This window comes from Staurois parvus, unplaced genomic scaffold (genome assembly GCF_062004578.1).
Source record: "Staurois parvus isolate SC_StPar_1 unplaced genomic scaffold, SC_StPar_1.0 ptg001058l, whole genome shotgun sequence".
Classification (NCBI taxonomy): Eukaryota; Metazoa; Chordata; class Amphibia; order Anura; family Ranidae; genus Staurois; species Staurois parvus.
In genome coordinates, this window is record NW_028318854.1 from 1,522,390 (window position 1) to 1,543,798 (window position 21,409).

The 21,409-nt window shown below is 41.7% G+C and overlaps 2 protein-coding genes across 3 annotated transcripts in view; one reads left to right on the forward strand and one right to left on the reverse strand.

The window, feature by feature from the left end:
• The window catches only part of LOC149440711 (inositol-tetrakisphosphate 1-kinase-like), a 37,919-nt gene extending 37,112 nt beyond the window's left edge, over positions 1 to 807 (forward strand). For both annotated transcript variants that reach the window (XM_089658221.1, XM_089658222.1), the window contains exon 10: positions 2 to 807. In XM_089658221.1, coding sequence (XP_089514347.1) covers positions 2 to 225 — 224 coding nt within the window. In that variant the 3' untranslated portion in view covers positions 226 to 807. The remainder of the gene's footprint in view (position 1) is intronic.
• CCER2 (coiled-coil glutamate rich protein 2) lies at positions 598 to 21,265 on the reverse strand. Its single transcript, XM_089658223.1, has 6 exons — positions 21,036 to 21,265; positions 19,352 to 19,398; positions 16,105 to 16,198; positions 11,924 to 11,992; positions 8,130 to 8,887; positions 598 to 1,760 (listed from the first exon to the last, which is right to left on the reverse strand). The coding sequence occupies exons 1-6, from the start codon at positions 21,079 to 21,081 to the stop codon at positions 1,686 to 1,688; spliced, it is 1,089 nt and encodes a 362-aa protein (XP_089514349.1). The 5' UTR covers positions 21,082 to 21,265; the 3' UTR covers positions 598 to 1,685.
• Positions 21,266 to 21,409: the final 144 nt, after the last annotated feature.

Sequence of the window (21,409 nt, forward strand, 5' to 3'; positions counted from 1 at the left end):
GGATATGAAGGAGTGCCTGAGTTTTTCTCTGCTTTACTCTCTCATGTGGACAAACTTCTAGGAAGCAACCAGGAGCAAACCTCAATCATGGAGCTCCCGGCCTCTGTCCCCCAGTGTGAGGAGCACAGTACAGAGAGGAGGTCCTTGCCAGAGCCATGCAAGAGGCAGCTCAGTTCTTCTTCCTATTTTAATATGTATACCCCACCCCTGTCTGCTGATTGTTGACAAATAACATGTCCACTTTTGTGGATTTCTGGTGGACATTTGTGTGCTTGTGGCCATGATGTAGACAAGCATGGAGCTTCTTCTACTGGACTTAAACAATAGGCCTCTTGGAAAGTCGGTCTTGTTTCCCACAGCAACCAATCAGTCTTTTTATCAAACTGTACTGGGAAGACAAAAGGGAGAATTGACAGTTGCTATAGGTAACAAGAACTTTACTCTTTCAAGCAACTTTAGAGTACAAAGAAGGCTAACCTTGGACTGCACATTTCATCTCCCATATTTCAGCAAAGAGTTTACTACAGAATTTCCAAAAGAATGGACTTTGACACAAAGCACACTGGCATTCATAGCTTCCATTAACTAAAGAAAATGGACCCTGAAATTTTCACTTTTATTTAATTTTCACAGCAAGACTTGAATATAATCACAGAACAGAGACCGGAATTACATATATGACCATCTATGTACAGTTTCTAGAGGGTCCAATGCTACCTAGGACATTATTCCCCTCTTCCCTTATTTGACACTGCCGTTCTTCTGCTAATTGTAACTTAAATTAAAAACTAATATTTCTGTAAAGTATAGCTGCGTGATGTTAACATATTGAATAGGTTGTAGCTGAACCAACAATAGAATACTTTCCTAGATTTAAGAACTTCTAGATGTCGTGTGAGCAACTTTGGTGAAGCAAATTGACTTCAGAAAAAGGACAGATCACTATCCTGCTCTAGATACAAAAAAAAAAAACAAAACAGGATCTGATCTGAAAAAAAAGAGCTCCACTATAGCACAATGAGTCACTGATAAGCCCAACATAATTAAATCACACGTTGAATTTTATTTTCCTTGCAATAGATTAGAAGTTAAGTACCCAATAGAATTGCACTAGGCTAGGCAATGTGCACTGAATGTATTAAACCAGGTTCCAGTTTCTCCTCCTATGAATTGCAGTAAAACAAATCTCTTTGGATGTGATGACAATTGACCCAGTCATTGCACTTTGCACATTCTGCTCCACAACATCTATATCATGCAGGATCAGAACAATGAGAGCCTTAACTGCATTATAGGAGTTCATTTTTTTCCCTGGTTTAATCTTGCTCAGCTTTGATGTGCTGAGAAGTGGTCACATTCCAAATTAGAGGCAAAAGAAACCATACGGTGATATATATATATATATATATATCTATTATCTATATATATATTATAATATATATAGTGAGTTGCTATGAGGCTAATATAAATATACACAATACATAGTGGAATTCCTCTTTAATGTACTAACATTGCAGGAAAGCTTTATTTTACAATAGCAACAGATACAGCCTGCTGTTGTATAAATGGTATACAGGCCAGCGTAGAAGAATACCAGGGAATCGTGTACATGAGATATCAGACAATGCGCAAGATATGTGCAGAATATTGGCTGGAAGACGCAGGGTTGAACCTTCTTGTTTCTCTCAGCCCCGGTGGATTTCCTGCAAGCGTTCTGCTGCCTTCCTCAGTTCTTCTTCCACCTCTTGGATATTCCGCTCCTTAAAGGCACAATAATACAAGGCTATAAAAATGAATTGTGAACACTGCCATAGCCCTTACTAGGGCCTTCATGTATAATGGAGGGCGGATATTGCTATATATTGTACACTGGAAACTGCAGTGCTTACTGCATACTGTGCCTGCATTTTGTGTTCCAATCAAAAAATGAAGGTTGTACTGTCCTATGGTGTGCTCTCTGCATAATGCTAGAGAAAACACTCCTTGATTGGCTGAGAGGCCAGGCACAAGACTTCAACAGGCCTAGGCTTTCTTCCTTTCCCCTTTTTTCCTATTCATGTAATTGAATGGGGGGTTTAAAGTACCAAAGCAAAGTGCTAAGCACATTTGTAGAACTTTATAAATGTGCACATTCTCTTTTTTAAGCAGTGGTATGGTCCAATCAACAGACGTGGCAGTTTGACAAATTTTTAACTGATTAGGCCATACATACTGTATGTAGCACTACCCTCTTAGGAGTCACTGAGTTTTGGGTCCCCTTAAAGTTCTGCACAGCCAGGCAACACACATTTTCTTCCAAACTTTGTACACAGGAGTCACTAAACAGTCCTTGAGCTTGGTTTTGTGATTTTATTAAGGGGTTTAGAACTTGGATAGGGTCTAGGGGTATATGGGATGCCCGAGGTACTGCAGAATCCGAGGACAAACTCCTTAGAAACGATGTACAAAAAATGTGGATAGCACATCCTTTGAGAACACAAAAGGCTCTCTGGTGTACCTCCTCAGACCCCAGATGATATCTGCTCTTCACCCAGCTGCCTTGAGGGTATCCTTGGGCAAGGGGGCCCAGGAGCTGTAAACTTAGCACAGTCCCAGATAAAGACAAGTTGGGTATTGCACCTATCTTTTCCTGTTAGCTTGGTGCTGCCTTCAGGCCTTATGCTGGGCTGCCTCTTTCCCTGCTTCACAGGCTGTCCCTATCAAGGAGACAAAAGGCCCCTCCCTGGGCCCCCTCACAGGCTCCACACTCCAGTCTCTCACTCCATCTTCCACCCAACACTACCTTACTCTGCTCCCAGGCTCTGTAATTCTTAAGGATTGCCTTGGTCACCATTCCCAGCTCCCTGCCAGGGGATTGGCCAAGGTCCCTTAAGCATACAGATCTGAACCTCCTGCCCTCCCCTGTCCCTCTTCCAGAAAGCTCTCAGATTTCTGGAGAGGTGGGAGGGATCCAGAAGCTCTGACCTTCAGAACCTCCCTGCCTGTCCTGCTACTCAGCCTCTATCTTAAAAAAATAAACCAACCAACCTAACCAACTAGAACTGGAGGGTGTTACATGTATTTGATCTGTGTGATCAGAATAATAAAGAGAACTAGCTGAAACTGTGCTGACACTTAAAGCTTCATTGAACCTTCTGTATAAACCAGCTAAATATATTTCACAAACTATGAAACAAAAGATAACAAAGCAACTGAAGCCTGAGCAGAGCAGCCTATTTCTTGGCAGCATGTTTCAGAAAAGGACCGTTGCTTTCCTTGTGGAAGTAGTGGTCTCTCTCCAGAGGTCTGATCCACTCCCTGCTGAGTCAGACCAATGCCCCCCTATTGATTGGAAATTTTTAGCTCTGACTCAACAAGGGATGTGTTGGACATCTGAAGAGAGACCACAGCTTCCACACACAAAGCATGGGTTCTTTTCTGTATCATGCTGGCAGGAGATAGGCTTGTCTACTCAGGCTGTGGCTGCTTTCTAAATAAAATAAAATTTAAGACTGAACACCTTTTGTATGAAGGACCATGACATTTTTTGCAGTTGCTAATATAGCTGAAGTTTGGGCTTTAAACTGAATATTCAGACTCACAAACAGTAAACAACACTCAATAAGGCAGCAAATATTCATCTTTTGTTAAGAAAAAAACATGCAAAATTATAATTTAAAACTGAATATTCAGTTTGTTGCATAAGCCTTATTGTAGTTTGTTATTTTAAAGCCCCATTGAATGGTCAGTTTAAATAAATCTAAATATATTTCAGGTTCATCAAAATTAAAGGTTTGCAAAGTCTTACTGGTAATTTTCATTCAAAAAAAGCAGTCAAAGCCTGAGCAGAAAAGTCTCTCCCCTGCCAGCAGCTGCAAAGTAGAGTCAGAGCCAGGGCCCGGGGTCAGTAGGGGGCCCCATGAGATGCCCCTGGTACCTTTTTTCATAGGCTTTTTTGAGTTTGGTCAAGGGCACAGCGGCCCCATGATCCCCTATTGCCCAGGGGCCCCATGAGTTGTCAGTCTGCCCCTGGTCAGAGCTCTCCAATTAAGGGGGAACATGAGCTATGCGGATTGTAGTTATTTAATAGGGGATGGGTCGGACCTCTGCAATTAGACTACTGCCTCCCCATAGAATGGAAAGGTCCCAGTCTGCAGCTGCTGGTGAGGGATAGACTTTTTTTATTCAGGCTGTGGCTATTTTGGCTGTATTTAACAAATTTTAACTGAAGGCTGATTGGGCTTTAAAGAACTAACAAGGAGTCAGAAACAAGGTGTCTGCCACTGCTGGTTTTGTACTTTAAAATGCTCCATGGGTTGCTTTGTCCCACATAATAGCTGATTTAACTTTATTCAAGCAATGAATAAACCTCATGGAAGATAAAGGAAGTTTTGTTGTTTACTTTATGAGGCTTATGCATCACATTGTAACTGGATGTGGGATTTGTTATAAAGAGCCTTTAGTTGTACTTTAAAGCGAACTTAGGTGAACTTAATAGGAAAAGACAGAATTCTACCTTAAAGAAACTGACAGAGCACAACATTTATGATAAGAATATTTATTGCTGTTGATGTTATATCAAATAACTAAAGTCCAGTGGACGCCCTGAAGAACTGCCATAAAGTCTGATTACAACAAATTCAGGCTAAAAAAAAAATGAAAACACAGATTCAGTCTATCCCGTAATAAATCTAAGACACGCCAAAAGTACAGATAGTTTATGGCAGAGAAGCTTGCACTTTGCTACTTATTCTGGTCCAGTACAAACATATTACTGGGGCATAAAACCTCAGATAAATCCAGAGACACTGAGAATCACTGATAATGGAGGATTCCAGCAGTGACAGGCTAGGGGACATAACCTAGGCCCAAGTTGGACATAAAAGGAACAGTTTTTGGAAAGATTCACAGAATACGCTTTAAAGTACAACTAAAGGCTCTTTATAACAAGTCCCACATCTAGTTACAATGTGATGCATAAGCCTCATAAAGTAAACAACAAAACTTCCTTTATCTTCCATGAGTTGGCCAAATCCTCCTTCATTTGTGTGTCTCACATACACCCCCTCTGAGACACTGCAGCTCACAGTTGTTAGGGATTCAGGCAGTGCTGGCAATCCAGAAAGCAGTGGGCAGGACTAGGCAGTGGCGTCCCTAGGCAGGTGTGGGGGGTGCACGCTGTACCGGGGTGACACCGAACCCGCTCCACGAAAAGGTAAGTTTTAAAGCAAGCAGATGATCCCTGCAGGATGGATCGGATCTACGGATGGAGCATAATGGATCAGAGTCCGATCCATTATGCTCCCCAATCCGCAAATCCGATCCATCTTGGGGATTGTTTTAAAATGTATCTTTTTGTGGAGCTCGTGGAGAGATCAGTTAACCCCATATAGGTTGCAAGCCGACAATCCCCGCAGGATGGATTGGATCTGTGGATTGGAGAGCATAATGGATCAGACTCCAATCCATTATGCTCAATCGACAGATCCGATCCATCCAGCGGGGATAGTCAGAGGGTTGACACCAAGTGTTACCACACCGGGTGACACCAACCCTAGGGATGCCCCTGGGACTAGGTATGGCCAGGGATTGGCAAGCTACAGGCTTGTGAAATAGTAGTGACAATGCTTATAGCCACAAACCCCTGCAAACATTTTCATGACACTGTAATGCAAAAACAGCACAGTCTGAATTCAGAAGCAGTTCAGCATTGTTGCCACACCATCAAGGGAAGTTGCTTGAGATGGATTTCACTGGCAGGATCAACAGGTATTTGTGGGACTTTAAAGGAGAAAAAGAGAAAACTGCAAGTGCGTAGGCACTTACTGTATAATTGCTGCAGCACATACTTTTTAATAACAGGCCATAGTTCTACTTGTAATCAGTTTAAGTCAGTTCAAACAAACAAATGAAAGGGCACGGCTGTGATTGTTTTATATGACTCTGGAGTACTATGCATTATCATTTAACACCAGTAGTTCAGGCATACGGGGTGCTTACAATGAATACAGAATTATTAAAGGAAACGTTCACCTTTTTTAGAAAAAAATTAAATACCCATATTTTTGCAGAAAAAAAATGTGCATTTATTTTTTCCCTGCAGGAGCCTGGAAAGCATTGCACCTGTGATCAGTGGACCAGGGGTGCAACGTCAGTCTTCTGCAGACAAGCCCTGCAGCCTTCCACCTGTACCTTTATACAGGCTGTCAGTTTGAAAGCTGCAGGGTTTGTGAATAAACTACAAAGGTGCTCATCAGCACCCTCATATTTCAATCAGAGCTACAAGCCATCTGCCGTAGTGGCTGACAGTACTTGTAGTTCATTCATTCACAGGAAACTGTGAATGACCTCCACAGCCATGTTCGCGGAGCTGTTTTTGAATTGTGACAGCAGGTAAAGCAAGAGGATCCCCTGCCCGCTCTTACGTTGAGAGGCAGATTGGGGGGAGAGGTGGCAGCAGCTGAAGCATGTAACATGTTCTAAAAGGTGAACTTATCCTTTAACATATGAGTTGCTGACACCACCAAAAAAAAAAGGAATATATTTTTTGACTTCAGGTTGGTTTAAAGTATATTCAACCCCAAAATAAATTTTTATTTATTGCAGATGATCAGCCCTTAGATATGGTGGCTGCAGTAGTTTCCTTTTCTTCAGGCAAAGTAGATTTTCTGCAAGTACAGAAAAATATCTATGAATCCTGCCAGAAATCTGGTGTCCTAGTAACTTCCCATTTACCGAACTGAAATCTCTAACAATGTTATCAGCCTTCCCAACTCTGCCCTGTGAAACACAAAACTATATACTCTTGCCTACAAGCACCTCTTCCTCTTCTCAGCTCTATTGCAAGTACAGTCTACATTCTCTACTGCAGGTGGCGATCGTCCAGAACGGTAATGCAGCTGGAGGAGAAAGTCAAGAGAAACCGGGTTTCCCTATAATTCCCTCGGTCCCCTGGGGCAGCATACCAGTTGACTACTAAGGTTGCCACCTCATCCCTTTAAAACCAAACACAGGTTCTGAGGCTAATTTAATGCACATAAGGCACTAGGTGAGTTTAATTACCACCTTAAGCAGCCACAGAACCTGTGTAAATAATACAAGTTCGGTTTTAAAGGGATGGTGGCAACCCTATTGGCTACACTGGATCCAGGTGACCCTGGTGGCCATCTCGGGTCAAGCAGAGTCTCTAAGTCCCTGCCTCTTGGTTTTGGCATGCATTTGTGAAGCAGTTAGTATAGAGAGAGCGCACCTGTCTCGGACAGCACTAGGGGTAGGGAGAGGTTCCGGGGGGGTAAGGAAGGTTTAGGGCCTGCTTCTTTATCTTCAGAATGCTCCCCTTTGGGTTGGACCAACCAGGCCACATTCTGCCCTCCTTGACAGGCACTGTCTTCAGATCGGCCTACTGCAATTGCTGACTTCATATTCTGATAGTACTAGTTGCCTGGATATCATCCTGTCCAGGGGCGGACTGACCATTCGAGCACTCGGACACTGCCCGAGGGCCCTGGGTCAGTAGAGGGCCCCATGAGATGCTCCTGGTACCTCTCATTGGCTTTTTCATAGGCTTTTTTGGGTGTGGGCGAGAACACAAGGGCCCCATAATCCCCTACTGCCCGAGGGCCCCATGAGTTGTCAGTCCGCCCCTGATCCTGTCCCTCTTGATTCAGCAGTTGGAGTCACTATTCCAGAACAGGTATGCAGATAATGACTTCTGACTTAGCTTCTACTTTCCTGTTATTAACATTTGTTCCTGGTCAGTGGCTGAGAAAGTACGGAAGCCAGAAGGTCAATATGAGAACCGGGCAACTAGCAAAGGATGGTCAGTTATGACAGGCCCATGTTTTTCAAAGCAAATGGCAAAAGTAAATGGGCAAAAGTACCTCCTCTGAGTCTCATAATTTAAATAAGAAGTGTCTATGTCACCAAAGCAGCAACATGGCCATCAGATGGACACATCTGCAACCCAGGAAATAGGAGACTTGGGACCTAGCATGACCAAGAAATTCAGAAAAGTATTTGTGGCTTTTAGAATATGTAATTGGGTATTTAGATGGAGAAGGAGGTACACCTTGATGGCAAAGGTTGACTAGGGCTAGCTTGAGATAAGCTTTAAATATTTTTCACCCACTATTTTGTTCTCACTGTCTCACCTCAGCTCTATGCTCCTCTCGTTCTTCCATTTCCTCCAGCTCCCTCTCTTCTTCCTCTTCTCTTTGTTCATGATTTCCAGGTCTGCCATTGTGATGGTGTCTCTCCCTCCCCATTTCATCTTCCTCTTGTCCATAGTAGTTCCTCTCCCTGTCCAAGTCTCCTTCTTCTGGGTGGTGGATGTGTCTCTTCTCTTCACCAGGATAACCATGCATGTGAGTCTTGGAGTTGAAATATTTCACACCTCTGTCTTCTGTCTCAAACTGGGCTGTTTCTTCTTGGCTGGGGTCCTCTGCCATCCTTCTCTGGGATCCTCTTTTTCTTTTTTCCCATTCGTCATGGTCCCTGTGGTACCACCCTTTGCTGTTCTCATGGTATCCTCTGCCATGCTCTTCCTCTGAGCTGTTTTCCTCATTCTCATCACTAAATTGTTTTTTCTCCATGTCCTTTCTCTTGGTGGCTGCAGCATCCCTGACCACATTTCCAGCTCTTTTTCCTTGACTGTCATCTCTCTTTGCAGCAGGGCTTCTTTTGTCCTCCTCTTCCTCCAGCAACTCCTGGGCTTTCTCCTCAGCTGATGCACCGTGCTCTTTCTGTTTCACCTCTACTTTTTCGATCTTCTCAAACTCTTTTGATTCTTCATTGTCTGTTCTCTTTGCTTGTGTATCTTTTTTAGTAGCAGGTACAGGACTCTCATTGGTTCTTTTCTTAAGTTCTTCTTCTTCACTGCTTTCCCGTTCTCCTTGCTGCTGGGACTTTTCTAAAGGTAGCATAAACACAGGGTGAATATAGGCAGGTGATGTTAAGTGTCACAGCCGAGATCATGGATTTTAGACAACACCCATTACTGTACCTTATACTAATATTTTGTTGCTCTATGCAAGTGGAAAAAAAACCTCTGAAATACCCTTTGTAGGATTTTTATATACAGGATGAGTAGAAAGAATATTAGATTGAACCTGCCATGCCCACCAAATTTTAAAATACTATCATTACTGGTGCATATGGTACTCAAGCTCATCTTCAAATTACTTTCTTTGTGTCTGGGGAGGACCCTGGATTCTAGGCACTGTTTGCAGATTGGGGAAACCAATGTCTGTTCCAAGCACCCAGTGTTTTCCCTGGGCACAAAATGAATTAGAAGGCAAGTACAAGTACATGCCAGCATCACGAGGTGCCTGAGGTTTAATGTAAAGTGTAAATGTAGCCAGTTATACATCATAGTTATGAACAGAGAGACCAAAAATGTTGGAAAGAGGATAGAAAAAATGTAGCCATGGTCAAGAGATCAGCACTACTGCAAGGGTTTAATAATACAAGATGAGAGTAAACAAAGCATTCTTATAAATGAATACATAAATAATTCTTCATAGATGAACTACCATAATAGCTAGTCCTGACATACTTCAGCAGTTCCAACACACTGCAAGCAAGACCTTAGAAAACGTTGCCACGAAACGCGTTAGGGAGATGCTATTTGACCCACAACCACTACCCACATGGTCCACACCTTGACACGGGCGGCCATCTTTGGAAGTGCATATTGCACCATGTAAGTGCGTTTTTTGTCTACTACTCCATAATAAAAGTTATCACACTATCGGAAGCCTCTCTTTTGGGTTATTTCTGAGCCCTGAAGGTGATTCCTGGTCCTTGAGCTCACATCGCACCCCGGGAGGTCGCTGACACAAGGATTCTACTGCATACCGGATGAACGTTTACTCCACCGGATACCTGGGAATTCCATAACTGGAGAGGACACGGACGACTCTGGTGACCATAGTAGAGACGACCACCATTCCAGCAGGTTCCCTGATCCAGTGACCAGGAGTAGGTCATTTTACTCCAATGCGCTTTTATTTGCGCTATCTGGTTAGTGCATTCCACAGCCATATTTCCTACCACAGATGTCACAGATTTACGTCACTCCGATGATAGATTGACTTTGACACCTTTATCACCATTTATACCTTCTTAACCATGAGAATGTTATAATATTGGTTGCATAAGACTATTATGGTAGCTGCGTTTATATCTTATTAAGTGGTCACTCCGTATTATGAGATAGATCTATTCACTCTAGCGCTGCATGTTTTTGTATATGATTGTCCACCACGAGGCGTTTTGGAGGCTTGCCTTTCATGCCAGCTGCTTCTCTATTTCACTCTAAAAACTGTCCAGCGCTCGTTATACTCCTTTTTCCATTTATACGAAGACCTTATGTTCCACAGCTATAATAGTAAATTGTGGGTTTATCCATGAACACTGCTGGCACATAGAGGCACTGATGACACTGCTCTTATTACATTTACAGCTTTTACATCTCAATAGTTCTAAAACAGCCTTTTGCAACCTTTTCAACATGGTGGAGCCCTTGAAATAACTTTCAGATAAGTTTTGATCTTTTTAACTATCTATAAGAGGTTAATTCTTCCCAATAGCCACAAGTGTAAGGAGCATTCTTCCTATTGACCTTCACACTAATGCAGGGGTGGGCAAACTGTGGCTCTCCAGCTGTTGCAGGACTACAAGTTCCATCATGCCTCTGCAAGTCATAGCTGTAACTGTCAATTTTGTAATGTTGCAATGCCTCATGGGAAAGGCAGTTCCACAACAGCTGGAGAGCCGCAGTTTGCCCACCCCTGCATTAGTGTGAAGGTCAATAGGAAGAATGCTCCTTACACTTGTGGCTATTGGGAAGAATTAACCTCTTATAGATAGTTAAAAAGATCAAAACTTATCTGAAAAGCAGAAATTGCTCAGCAACCATAAGTGGAACCCTGGTTGAGAAATCCTGTGCCAAAGAAATACCTCCAGTTTTAAAAAGGTTGAGAAAGGGTCAGAGCGGCTGTCAGCATTTTAATGCTCTCTGTATTCTGGTTGAGTAGAATACTCTTCACTTCCTATCCTGATGACTGCTGTCTCTAGGATAGAAAATTAGGGGAATTTCCCCTAACAGGAACACTAAAAGCAATAAAGAAACCAAAGAAGGACCTAACCCTTCCCAACTAACCAAAAACATTATTGCTGTATGTGTCCTGTTTGGGGAAATGTTTATTCACAGTCAATATAAACCTGACAAATATTTTTAGATATCCTTACATTATCACAAACATTTTGACTTGAGTCTTTTATTCTCAGTATAAACTATTGGGTGTTAAAGCTTGAACTTTACTGATCTTACAAGGGGTTGTTAGGGTCTCACTTATATTAGTAAAGTGATAAGGGAAGGCTCATTCTAGCACAAACAAAATCCAGCACCTCGATTGGGTAATGTCACCACGGACTTGAGACATGGAGGTTATTGAAGGAGGCCACTGAGGTGGTGGTGTCAGGTAGAGATGCATGTGTGCTGATTAAGCAAAAGAACTGGCTGACAGTGTGCTAGCAAGCCTCTCTTTAGGGATGATCTGCGTCACTACAGTGTACAAGGCCAGTTAGGTTGTAGATGGTCAGTTTGCTCCTAAATGTGCCAAATTTTTCTATCTCTGATGTTGGGTCCTGCAGTAGTTGTACAGACTACATCCTGCTACTGTGCTTTCACATTTGAAAAGACAATATACCTCTGTTTTACTAGGCTGATACCTGGGGACAACAATTATATAAAATACATCTTTGTTATCAAGTTTCATGCCTACCATGTGCTTCCTGAGAAAAGGGAAATGTAAAATTCAATTATATTGCCAAGTGCTGGGGATGATTGAATTCATCTGACCATTACAGCATCCTGAACTCCTCAAGGTTAGAATAGACATTAGTCCCCAAGAGATAAATCCTCCAAAACTGTTCACTTTACCTCGATGGCTCAGGTCCTCCAGTTCTCTCAGGAGATGTTGATGACGCAGAATGGAGATTAGTCTTTCATCTGTAAAACCCAATATTGTAAGACAGAGAGATTTTAGTGAACAAAGAATTGAGCTTTGTGTCTCAACAAAGCAGTTTCTCAGATAATCTCTACAGCCTTGTAGCAACCATTCAGGACTGGGTTTTCTTTTGAAGCTGTGCTTTTCCAGAAATAGTTTGAATCAGACTGGTGACCATAGACATCAGCTGATGTGAGACCAGTACAAGGTGGATTTTGCTTTTTACTTTGGGTTACTGCAGAAATATTAGCACTTAAGAATGAAACCCTTTTTTAGAATAAGGCCACATGGCATACTATTGGTGTACAATGATCACAGTTCCCTTGGTGCTTTGATAAATAAACCCCCCTCTGTTACCAACACTAAAATTGTGCTTCATGAGTATTTTCCCAACATAGCATCTGTTCCTATAGACTTCTCATCTCCTTGTAATGAGACACTGGTAAACTGTATTCTGCAGTATTGAGAGTTTGGGATGGTCTACATAAGTCCATGGGATGGAAATATAATTCACTACAGATACCGTTGCTAGACACAGAATTTTTTCCCCCTGGGGAGGGGAAACATTTCGGGAAAATGGTTTAAAGATAGAAATGCACGGTTGGGAGATATAGTAGATAAAGGGAAGTTATGTCCTTTTCAAGAATTAAAGAATAAAAGGGAATTGTTTTTTGTTTTAGATGAATTGAGACACTTTTTCTCAACACTCCCCCAGCCTCTGAGGACGGGACATGCTCCCATTGGACAAACTCTTAAGTTCTAAGACGGGAGGTGGACATATAATCTCTAAGGTTTATAAGATCTTGGCTGAATTGGGGGGAGCTGGATCCCCGTCGTTCTTGGAGGATTGGAAAATAGAATTGGGAAAAAAAATTAATGATCACCAGAAGAGGAAAATGTTTACGTTAATGCATGGGGTGATGAACACAAACATAGTTGAGATGAACTATAAATGTTTATCCAGATGGTATTGTACACCAAGTGTGGCACATAAACAGCGAGAAGAAGTACCACCTTCATGTTGGAGAGAGTGTGGGGCAATAGGGATAATGACACATATATGGTGGGATTGTCCAAACATTCTGTTATTTTGGCACTAGATAATACACCATATACAGGAAATTTGGGGGACACCTATACAGAAGGACCCGTGGGTGTGTCTCTTCTTTAAAACAGAGATGTCAGTAAAACAATATAAAAACAGCTTAGTATACCATCTGATTAGCGTAGCTAAGGGTTTAATCCCCAAGTTTTGGAAAGCCCAGGATCCACCAACAATGAAGGACTGGATTGATAGAATAGAATATGTTAACAGGATGGAGGAACTTTGTTTCATGGAGAAAGATGAAACAGAAAAATTTAGAAAGATTTGGGGTAGATGGAACGAGTTTAAAACATCAGAAAAATATTTAAAAATGAAAGATTCCCCGGTAGTAGATTGGGAGAATTTAAAGCACTAAAGAGATATAGATATACGATTAGATCAATAGGAGGGGAATTTTGTGTGGGTGGGGGTGGTTTGGGTGGGGGTGGTTTGGGGGGGAGGGTTGGGTTTTAAGGGAATGTGTAAGATGTAATAGGAATTTATGATGGTTTTTGTAATGTGGACTTTTTTTATACTTTCAATTAAACTTCAATAAAAGATATAATAAAAAAAACTGTATTCTGCAGTAAGTCTAGGAACAATGGCAAAGTGCAGTAACCCATAGCAAATAATAACCAATAATTTTTCTTTGCAGCTTCAAACTAATTGTATGTTAGTAAATATAAATAAATAAATAACAAAAGATATATCTAAAAGTATTGGGCCAGCCCTCCAAATCATCGAATTCAGGTGTTCCAATCACCTCCATGGCCACATGTGTATAAAATCAAGCACCCAGGCATGAAGACTGCTTCTACAAACATTTGTGAAAGAATGGGTTGCTTTCAGTAGCTCAGTGAATTCAAGGGTGGTACTGTGATAGATTGCCACTTGTGCAATAAGTCCATCCGTGACATTTCCTTGCTATTAAATATTCCACGGTCAACTGTTAGTGGTATTATAACAAAGTGGAAGCAACTGGGAACAACAGCAACTCATCCACCAAGTGGTAGGCCACGTAAAATGACAGAGCGGGGTCAGTGCATGCTGAAGCATACAGTGTATAGAAGTAGCCAACTGTCTGCAGAGTCAATAGCTAAAGACCTCCAAACTTCGTGTGGCCTTCAGATTAGCACAACAACAGTGCATAGAGAGCTTCATGGAATGGGTTTCCATGGCCGAGCAGCTGCATCCAAGCCTTACATCACCAAGTGCAATACAAAGTGTCAGATGCAGTGGTGTAAAGCACGCCGCCACTGGACTCTAGAGCAGTGGAGACATGTTCTCTGGAGTGATGAATCACACTTCTCTGGCAATCCGATGGACGTTTCTGAGTTTAGCGGTTGCTAAGACAACGGTACTTGCCTGCATTGTGCAAAGTGTAAAGTTTGGTAGAGGGGGGATTATGGTGTGGGGTTGTTTTTTAGGGGATTGGCTTGGCCCCTTAGTTCCAGTGAAGGGAACTCTTAAGACATCAGTATACCAGCATGCCATACCAGCATGCCTGCAGTCCTGACCTCAACTTGATAGAACACCTTTGGGATGAATTAGAGTGGAGACTGCGAGTCAGGCCTTCTCATCTGACATCAGTGCCTGACCTCACAAATGCACTTTTGAAAGATTGGTCAAACATTCCCATAGGCACGTGCCTAAACCTTGTGGACAGCCTTCCCAGAAGAGTTGAAGCTGTTATAGCTGCAAAGGGTGGGCCAACTCAATATTGAACCCAAAATTCATGTGTGTGGAAAGGCAGGTGTCCCAATACTGTTGGCAATATAGTGTGTGTGTGTGTATATATATATATATATATATATATATATATATATATATATATATATACACACATATATATATACACACACATACATGCACACAGTATATTGCTTTTCTTAATAGGTCAATGTGGCTAGACATGATATTGTAATTATATCTGGAGCCTGGTGGGCTGAGTCAGCCCCTGGCTTCTTGTATGGCTTGCATACTCCAGCAGTGAGATATCTCTGACTTATCTGACTTAATTATTGTCCACCTCACAGTTTTTGGGATTCTTATCTTCCTACAGTCTTTAGCATGCTATGTTGCATTAGGGTAGGCAACCTGCAGCTCTCTAGCTGTTGTGGAACTACATTTCCCATGAGGCATTGCAACATTACAAAACTGACAGCTACAGCTATGACTTGCAGAGGCATGATGGAACTTGTAGTCCTGCAACAGCTGGAGAGCCGCAGGTTGCCTACCCCTGGTAGGAGTATGACTGCAGAGATAAGATGAGACAATGGGGACAATTCAATAAAGATTATAACATGCCTTACGTCAGTCACTTGACCACATATCGCATGTGATACTGAGAATGTCAATCCACTATTGCTAGTATGTGGTATTTACCACAAATAGCAAAAACGCTCGGTAAATACCTCATAAAAAGATGGTAAAGTCAACTCACAGAAGAAAATAATTAAATGCATGCAGTAATTAAGCAGTGGTTGAGGCATGCAGTATGTTCTAGTTGTTAAGGAGCAGGTGGCTGCCAGCATCCTTAACAACTGGTAACTGCCATGGTTATTAAGGAGCAAGTTTTTAAGAAACTACTATCAATAAATATGCCAGTTACAGCCAGGCATTGCATTACCGCATTTTTTCACTACTAAAATACCGCTCGACTTCATAAAATAACTTATGCATTATTTTAGTAGCATTTTTTAATGAATTCCAACAAACCTTTTGAAAAACGCTGTGCAGTATCTTACCGCATACTTGGATGTGGTAAGGTACCACTTTGTGAATTGTCCCCAGTATGAGAAAACAAAATTGAGAACCTGATTACTTGATATAGGCAAAATAAAGGAGTCTATTTATCAATATTTTCACCCAAAATTCACACAATGTCCACCTAAAATGCACACATTTTTCACCTGAGAAATGTTGAATCTTGGGTAAACCTTGGATGAAAATATTGATAAATATTGAATTTTCATATTGTTAATTAAACATGGTAAGTGATTGCCAAGAAGAAGCAAAAGGAGACATGACCTTCCCTGAGTAGTCGGATACAGCCACTGCTGACCTTTTCGGACCCCTGCGTGGACAGCGACTCGGCAAGGACCTCCATGATACATCTTGTGACCTTCAAATACAGGGATATGTTATTCCATTTCCAGAAAATAGCAGTATACCACTTAACCCTGCCATACATCAGCTTGGTTAACCAAACCCCACATGCCAACAACCACACCTCTTCATGGGCATACTCCATAAGCTATACATACATTGTTTGCTATAACAATTGGCTATTTTCAGCCATGTGAATATTCTCTTCTCTAATTGTCCCGGAAAATAACGATTATTATGGCAACTTAAAATCATAAACTAAAAATATATTTTAGTGAAATGAGCCCATGTGTTAGCACCAACCAACAGAAAGACCAGCAGCAGTCAGAGTACCCATGGAATAATCTTTACTAACCTCCAAAGGCACAAAAAGACACAATGGAGGTATTCTACTTATGCATTTTGGACAAGATCCTGTCCTTAATAATAGCAATTGGTTAAATTCCTGGTGCATAAAATCAAATATTCAAAGTCCTATTTACATGGGCACAGAGGCCCATTTGGTATGCAAGAGTTGTTTGTTTATGTTTTTTGAGTAGAGTGGAGGCAGCCTATGTTAGCCAATGGAGACACAGTAGCTATGGGGCTCACCCACACATCTGAGTTTGACATAGTTACATAGTCAGGCTGAAAAAAGACAAAAGTCCATCCAGTTCAACCATTAAAAAAAGAAAAAAGTTTTAATCCTATACCCACAGTTGATTCAGAGGAATGCAAATAAACCCAGCAAAGCATGCTCCAATTTGCTCCTGCATGGAAAAAAATTCCTTCCTGATCCCCCGAGAGATAATCGGATATTCCCTGGATCAACTTTACCTATAAATGTTAGTATCCAGTTATATTCTGTGTATCTAAGAAAGAATCCAGGCCTTTTTTAAAGCAATCCACTGAGCTGGCCAGAACCAACTCTTGAGGGAGTCTATTCCACATTTCACAGCTCTCACTGTGAAGAACCCTTTCTGTGTTTGGAGATTAAATCCGTTTTCCTCCAGATGTAAAGAGTGCCCCCTTGTCCTCTGTGATGACCTCAGGGTGAATAGCTCTACACCGAGTTCACTATATGAACCACTGATGTATTTATACATGTTGAACATATCCCCCTTAGTCTCCTCTTCTCAAGAGAGAATAAATTCAGTTCCTCTAATCTTTCCTCATAGCTGAGCTCCTCCATGGCTCGTATCAGTTTGGTTGCCCTTCTCTGTACTTTCTCCAGTTCCCCAATGTTCTTTTTGTGAATTGGTGCTCAAAACTGCACTGCATATTCCAGATGAGGTCTTACTAATGATTTGACAAATGTGCAGGAATGGGTGCATGGCCCCAAGCATAGACAGCGTGCGTTGAATGCTGTGCATCTGTCCCTGCACGCCTCTAAAATGCAAATGGGTCTGTACAGCCACTGCGTCTTCATTGACTAACATAAGCTGCCTGCACACAGTTCCTCTCTGCTCCAGAAGTATATACAAATGGCTCTTTCATACTGTATGAGCCTCTGTGCCTGTGTGAATTACCTCTTGCAGTTTCTTTACTTTAGAGAACAGCAACATCCAGTCCCATGCCAGAAGGATCCTTGTGAGTAAGCAGTTGCCTCTCAGCAGAGATCCATCATGCCCCCTGCTGGGTCAGTGCTGGAGATCAAAGATCAGCAAAGCTCATGCTTGCTTCTGATTGGGGAGCTCTAGCTCTGAACCAGTGGGGGGGGGGGTGTTGGACTGCTGCAGAAAGTCTGCTTGCACAGAGTATATGTCCTTCTCTGCAGCATGCTGTCAGGGGTCAGGCTTTTCTACTTGGGCTGTGGCTGCTTTTGAAAAGCATGAGCTGTGAATCTAATAAATACATTTACAGTGAATTAAATCATTTTAGAGTTGTAAGACTTTGTTTAAATTCACCTGAAGTGTATTTAGTGGGTTCACAGTTCACTTGGGCTTTAAGGATAAAGTCTAGTCCTAGTCCAAGCCGTCTCTAAATCTGCATTTCTAAGATCATCCTGATGATCATTGGAATGGTGTTGATTCCACATTAACACATAAAACATTTTATTGGAAATGCATAATTCCGCCAGCATTGTACTATTGGCAGCAGTTGACCACTGTCATAATTTTTCACATGTATTTATTTCAACTGATTTTCGTCAGTTATAGTTCAAGACATTTCCAAAGTACTTCACGGAGTAGACAGAACCACTCACAGCAATCCCTCCACCAAGAAGCTTGCCACCTATTTTCCCTACATAAAACATACATTCTAGTGGCAATGTTGAAGCTGATCAACCTAACAGTATGGTATGGAAGGATATATCATGGTTTTTTTTCAGCCTCTGATAATATCTGTATAGAAATTGTCAGAATATAAAATTTTGGCATTAAAATTTTGGATAAAAGTGAACTTTCCTTCCTCATACATATCTGACCCTTTTGCTTCATGTAATACCTTAGTGCACATGTATGATACATCACAAATAAAGCAAGTTATATTCCACCTTACCCTAGGCTCACATCTAAGCATTTTCCGCAGTGTTTTGCGTTTTGCAGAAACACACTACAGTCCGTGTAACATGATTTCCTATTGGACACGTTCACATCTCTATGTTTTCACCCCGTGCATTTTTTGGAAAGGGTTAGGGACTTTTTTTTAAATGCAAAAGTTATGTTTTTGGTTCTATATACTTCAATGGAAATGCTGCAGAAAAGCATGTAGTACATTTTTTATGCATTTTAAATCTGCCTAGAAACAAGAAAAAAAAACCTTGCAAAAAGCATGTGCAAAAAAACTCAAAACGCACTGCAGAAACAGATCAAATGCAAACTGCATAGGTTTGAACCGAGCCTTAACCTAATCCTAAATTAATACTAGTGCCTATACCACTATCATGTTGGATATTCCATGCACTAAAATAAATCAGCACAGTAATATACCAAGTATAAAAATTCTGATACACCAAATTAACAATAAAAACAACACCAGAAGCAGTGGATTAGGAAATCTTTGGAACACATGAAAACACACAGATACAGTAATTTACACAAATAGGTAGAGTCCCCTTGGGAATTGAACCCAGAATCTGCAACGTGCTATACAGTGGCCACGCTGTGCTCGTACAACACACAGTCAAGCACTTTTTCACAATATATTAAGATAACAGAACTCCATTTACGCTCAGTAGATCTCTCACCTTCTCTTCCTCCTCAGAAAGCTGGGTGGACAAGGGCATTGAAGAAACTGAACACAGAAGATCAATAATTATTTAGAGGAAGGAAAAAGAAAAGCACATAATCAGGACTGTATAAATATATATATATAACTAATTGTACATTTACAGTTTTTATCTGTCAACTTCATCATTGTCTGTCAATAGAGCTTGTGGGTCTAAGGATGCTGGTGGACTGCTGTCAATCACTTTACAGCTCTATAGCCTCAATGATGCAGATTATCCTATTCATTTAGTAAAATCTATGGAGTCTAGATATATAGGGCAACACAGTGGCTAAATGGTTAGCACTTCTACCTAGCAGTACTAGGGTCATTGGTTCATATCCCAGCCATGGCACCTTCTGCCTGGTGTTTGCATGTTCTCCTTGTGCCTGCATGGGTTTCCTCTGGGTACTCTGGTTTCCTCCCACACTCCAAAGACATGCTGGTAGGTTAATTGGCTCCTGTCTAAATTGGCCCTAGTATGTGTATGTATGAATGTGAGTTAGGGACCTTAGATTGTACACCCCTTGAGGGTTAGGGACTGATGTGAATGTACAATATATATGTAAAGCACTCTGTAAATTGACGGCACTATAAAAGTATTTGAAATAAATAGTATGCACTATTCTGGATTTGCTGTGGTGACCATATACATAATTAGTGACCGATGCTCACCGTTAGAAATAATGTTTTGTGATGATGGTTTATATCAAGACTCATTTTAAGGGTCAGTCCACCCAAAGAACCAGATTTTATCTTAAAATGGCCTTATTGAAGTCCGATTGGTTCATATGGGTACCTTGCTTGCCCTTCCTTACTTCTCCTCTATGAATAAGTTAGGTGGTGGGGGGGGGGGGTATCTCCTAAAGCTGTTACCTTCTATTATTTATTCCAGGTACTTACATAGCACCGTCAATTTACCCAGCACTTTACATATATATTGTACATTCACATCAGTCCCTAACCCTCAAGGGGTGTACAATCTAAAGTCCCTAACTTACATTCATACATACATATACTAGGGCCAATTTAGACAGGATCCAATTAACCTACCAGCATGTCTTTGGAGTCTGGGAGGAAACCAGAGTACCCGGAGGAAACCCACGCAGGCACAGGGAGAACATGCAAACTCCAGGCAGGAGGTGCCATGGCTGGGATTCAAACAAACAACCCTAGTACTGCCAGGCGGAAGTGCTAACCATTTGGCCAAAGTGCTGCCCAGCCACTGTGCTTCTATCAAGCAGATGTAGCCAAAAGACGTCAATGACAAGTGCCAAACATTCAATTTGGCCACCTGCAGGAGTGCCATGTTGGCATGATCCTTAAAGAAACAATGTCCTTGGATAAAGAGGCATGGCGGCACATATAGCTGCACATCAGAAGTCAAGCAGCGGGTATCTGGTTTAATTTTTTATTTTTTTTTGGTGAAGAATAAATTATCCTCAAAGATATCTGAACACAAGGGATCCATCATGCATGTGATGACATATACAGACAGACAAGCACATCCCTAATCACCAGTGAGAATTGGGATTGGCTTGAAAGGACTATGCATGCATTATCAGTGAAGAAGCAAATATTCCTACCATTAATTCATATTTTGATGGAATAATGTCCTCTAATAAAGCATAGCGGTGAACCTTCTCTGCGGCTGAGGTTCTTACCTTGAATGCAGACAGCTGCCAGCAATAAACATTTCACAGGACCCATCCTGGATGTGCAGAGAATCCGTCAGCCCAGAAGAAGGTGATGATCAGAAGGATGCAGAGAGCCTGAGCCCCAGGCTGGACCAGAGTTTGCACACTCTGCTTATTGCTGCAGATTATATAGCAGGCACAGTGCACAGGCAGCGTGATCATGTGACCCCCCCCTCCCCATCTGCTGCAGGTGACTGTGTCCCACCGATCAGCAGTCTGCTGTTCACCTGTATGGACAGCCCCTCTCTCCTGCAGATGGGGTCTGTGCAGCACAGCTCAGCAGTGCCATCCTAATCCCCAATTCTCTCCTCTATAACATCTCTAACATGCAGAGCACACAA

Bases quoted from the DNA above. Each gene is read 5' to 3' on its own strand.
- CCER2 (XM_089658223.1), bottom strand. From the start codon at position 21,081: ATGGGTCCTGTGAAATGTTTATTGCTGGCAGCTGTCTGCATTCAAG. The intron at 19,399-21,035 runs GTAAGAACCTCA...TTCTGTGTTCAG, and splicing joins GGCAGCTGTCTGCATTCAAG to TTTCTTCAATGCCCTTGTCC. The intron at 16,199-19,351 runs GTGAGAGATCTA...CTGTATTTGAAG, and splicing joins TTTCTGAGGAGGAAGAGAAG to GTCACAAGATGTATCATGGA.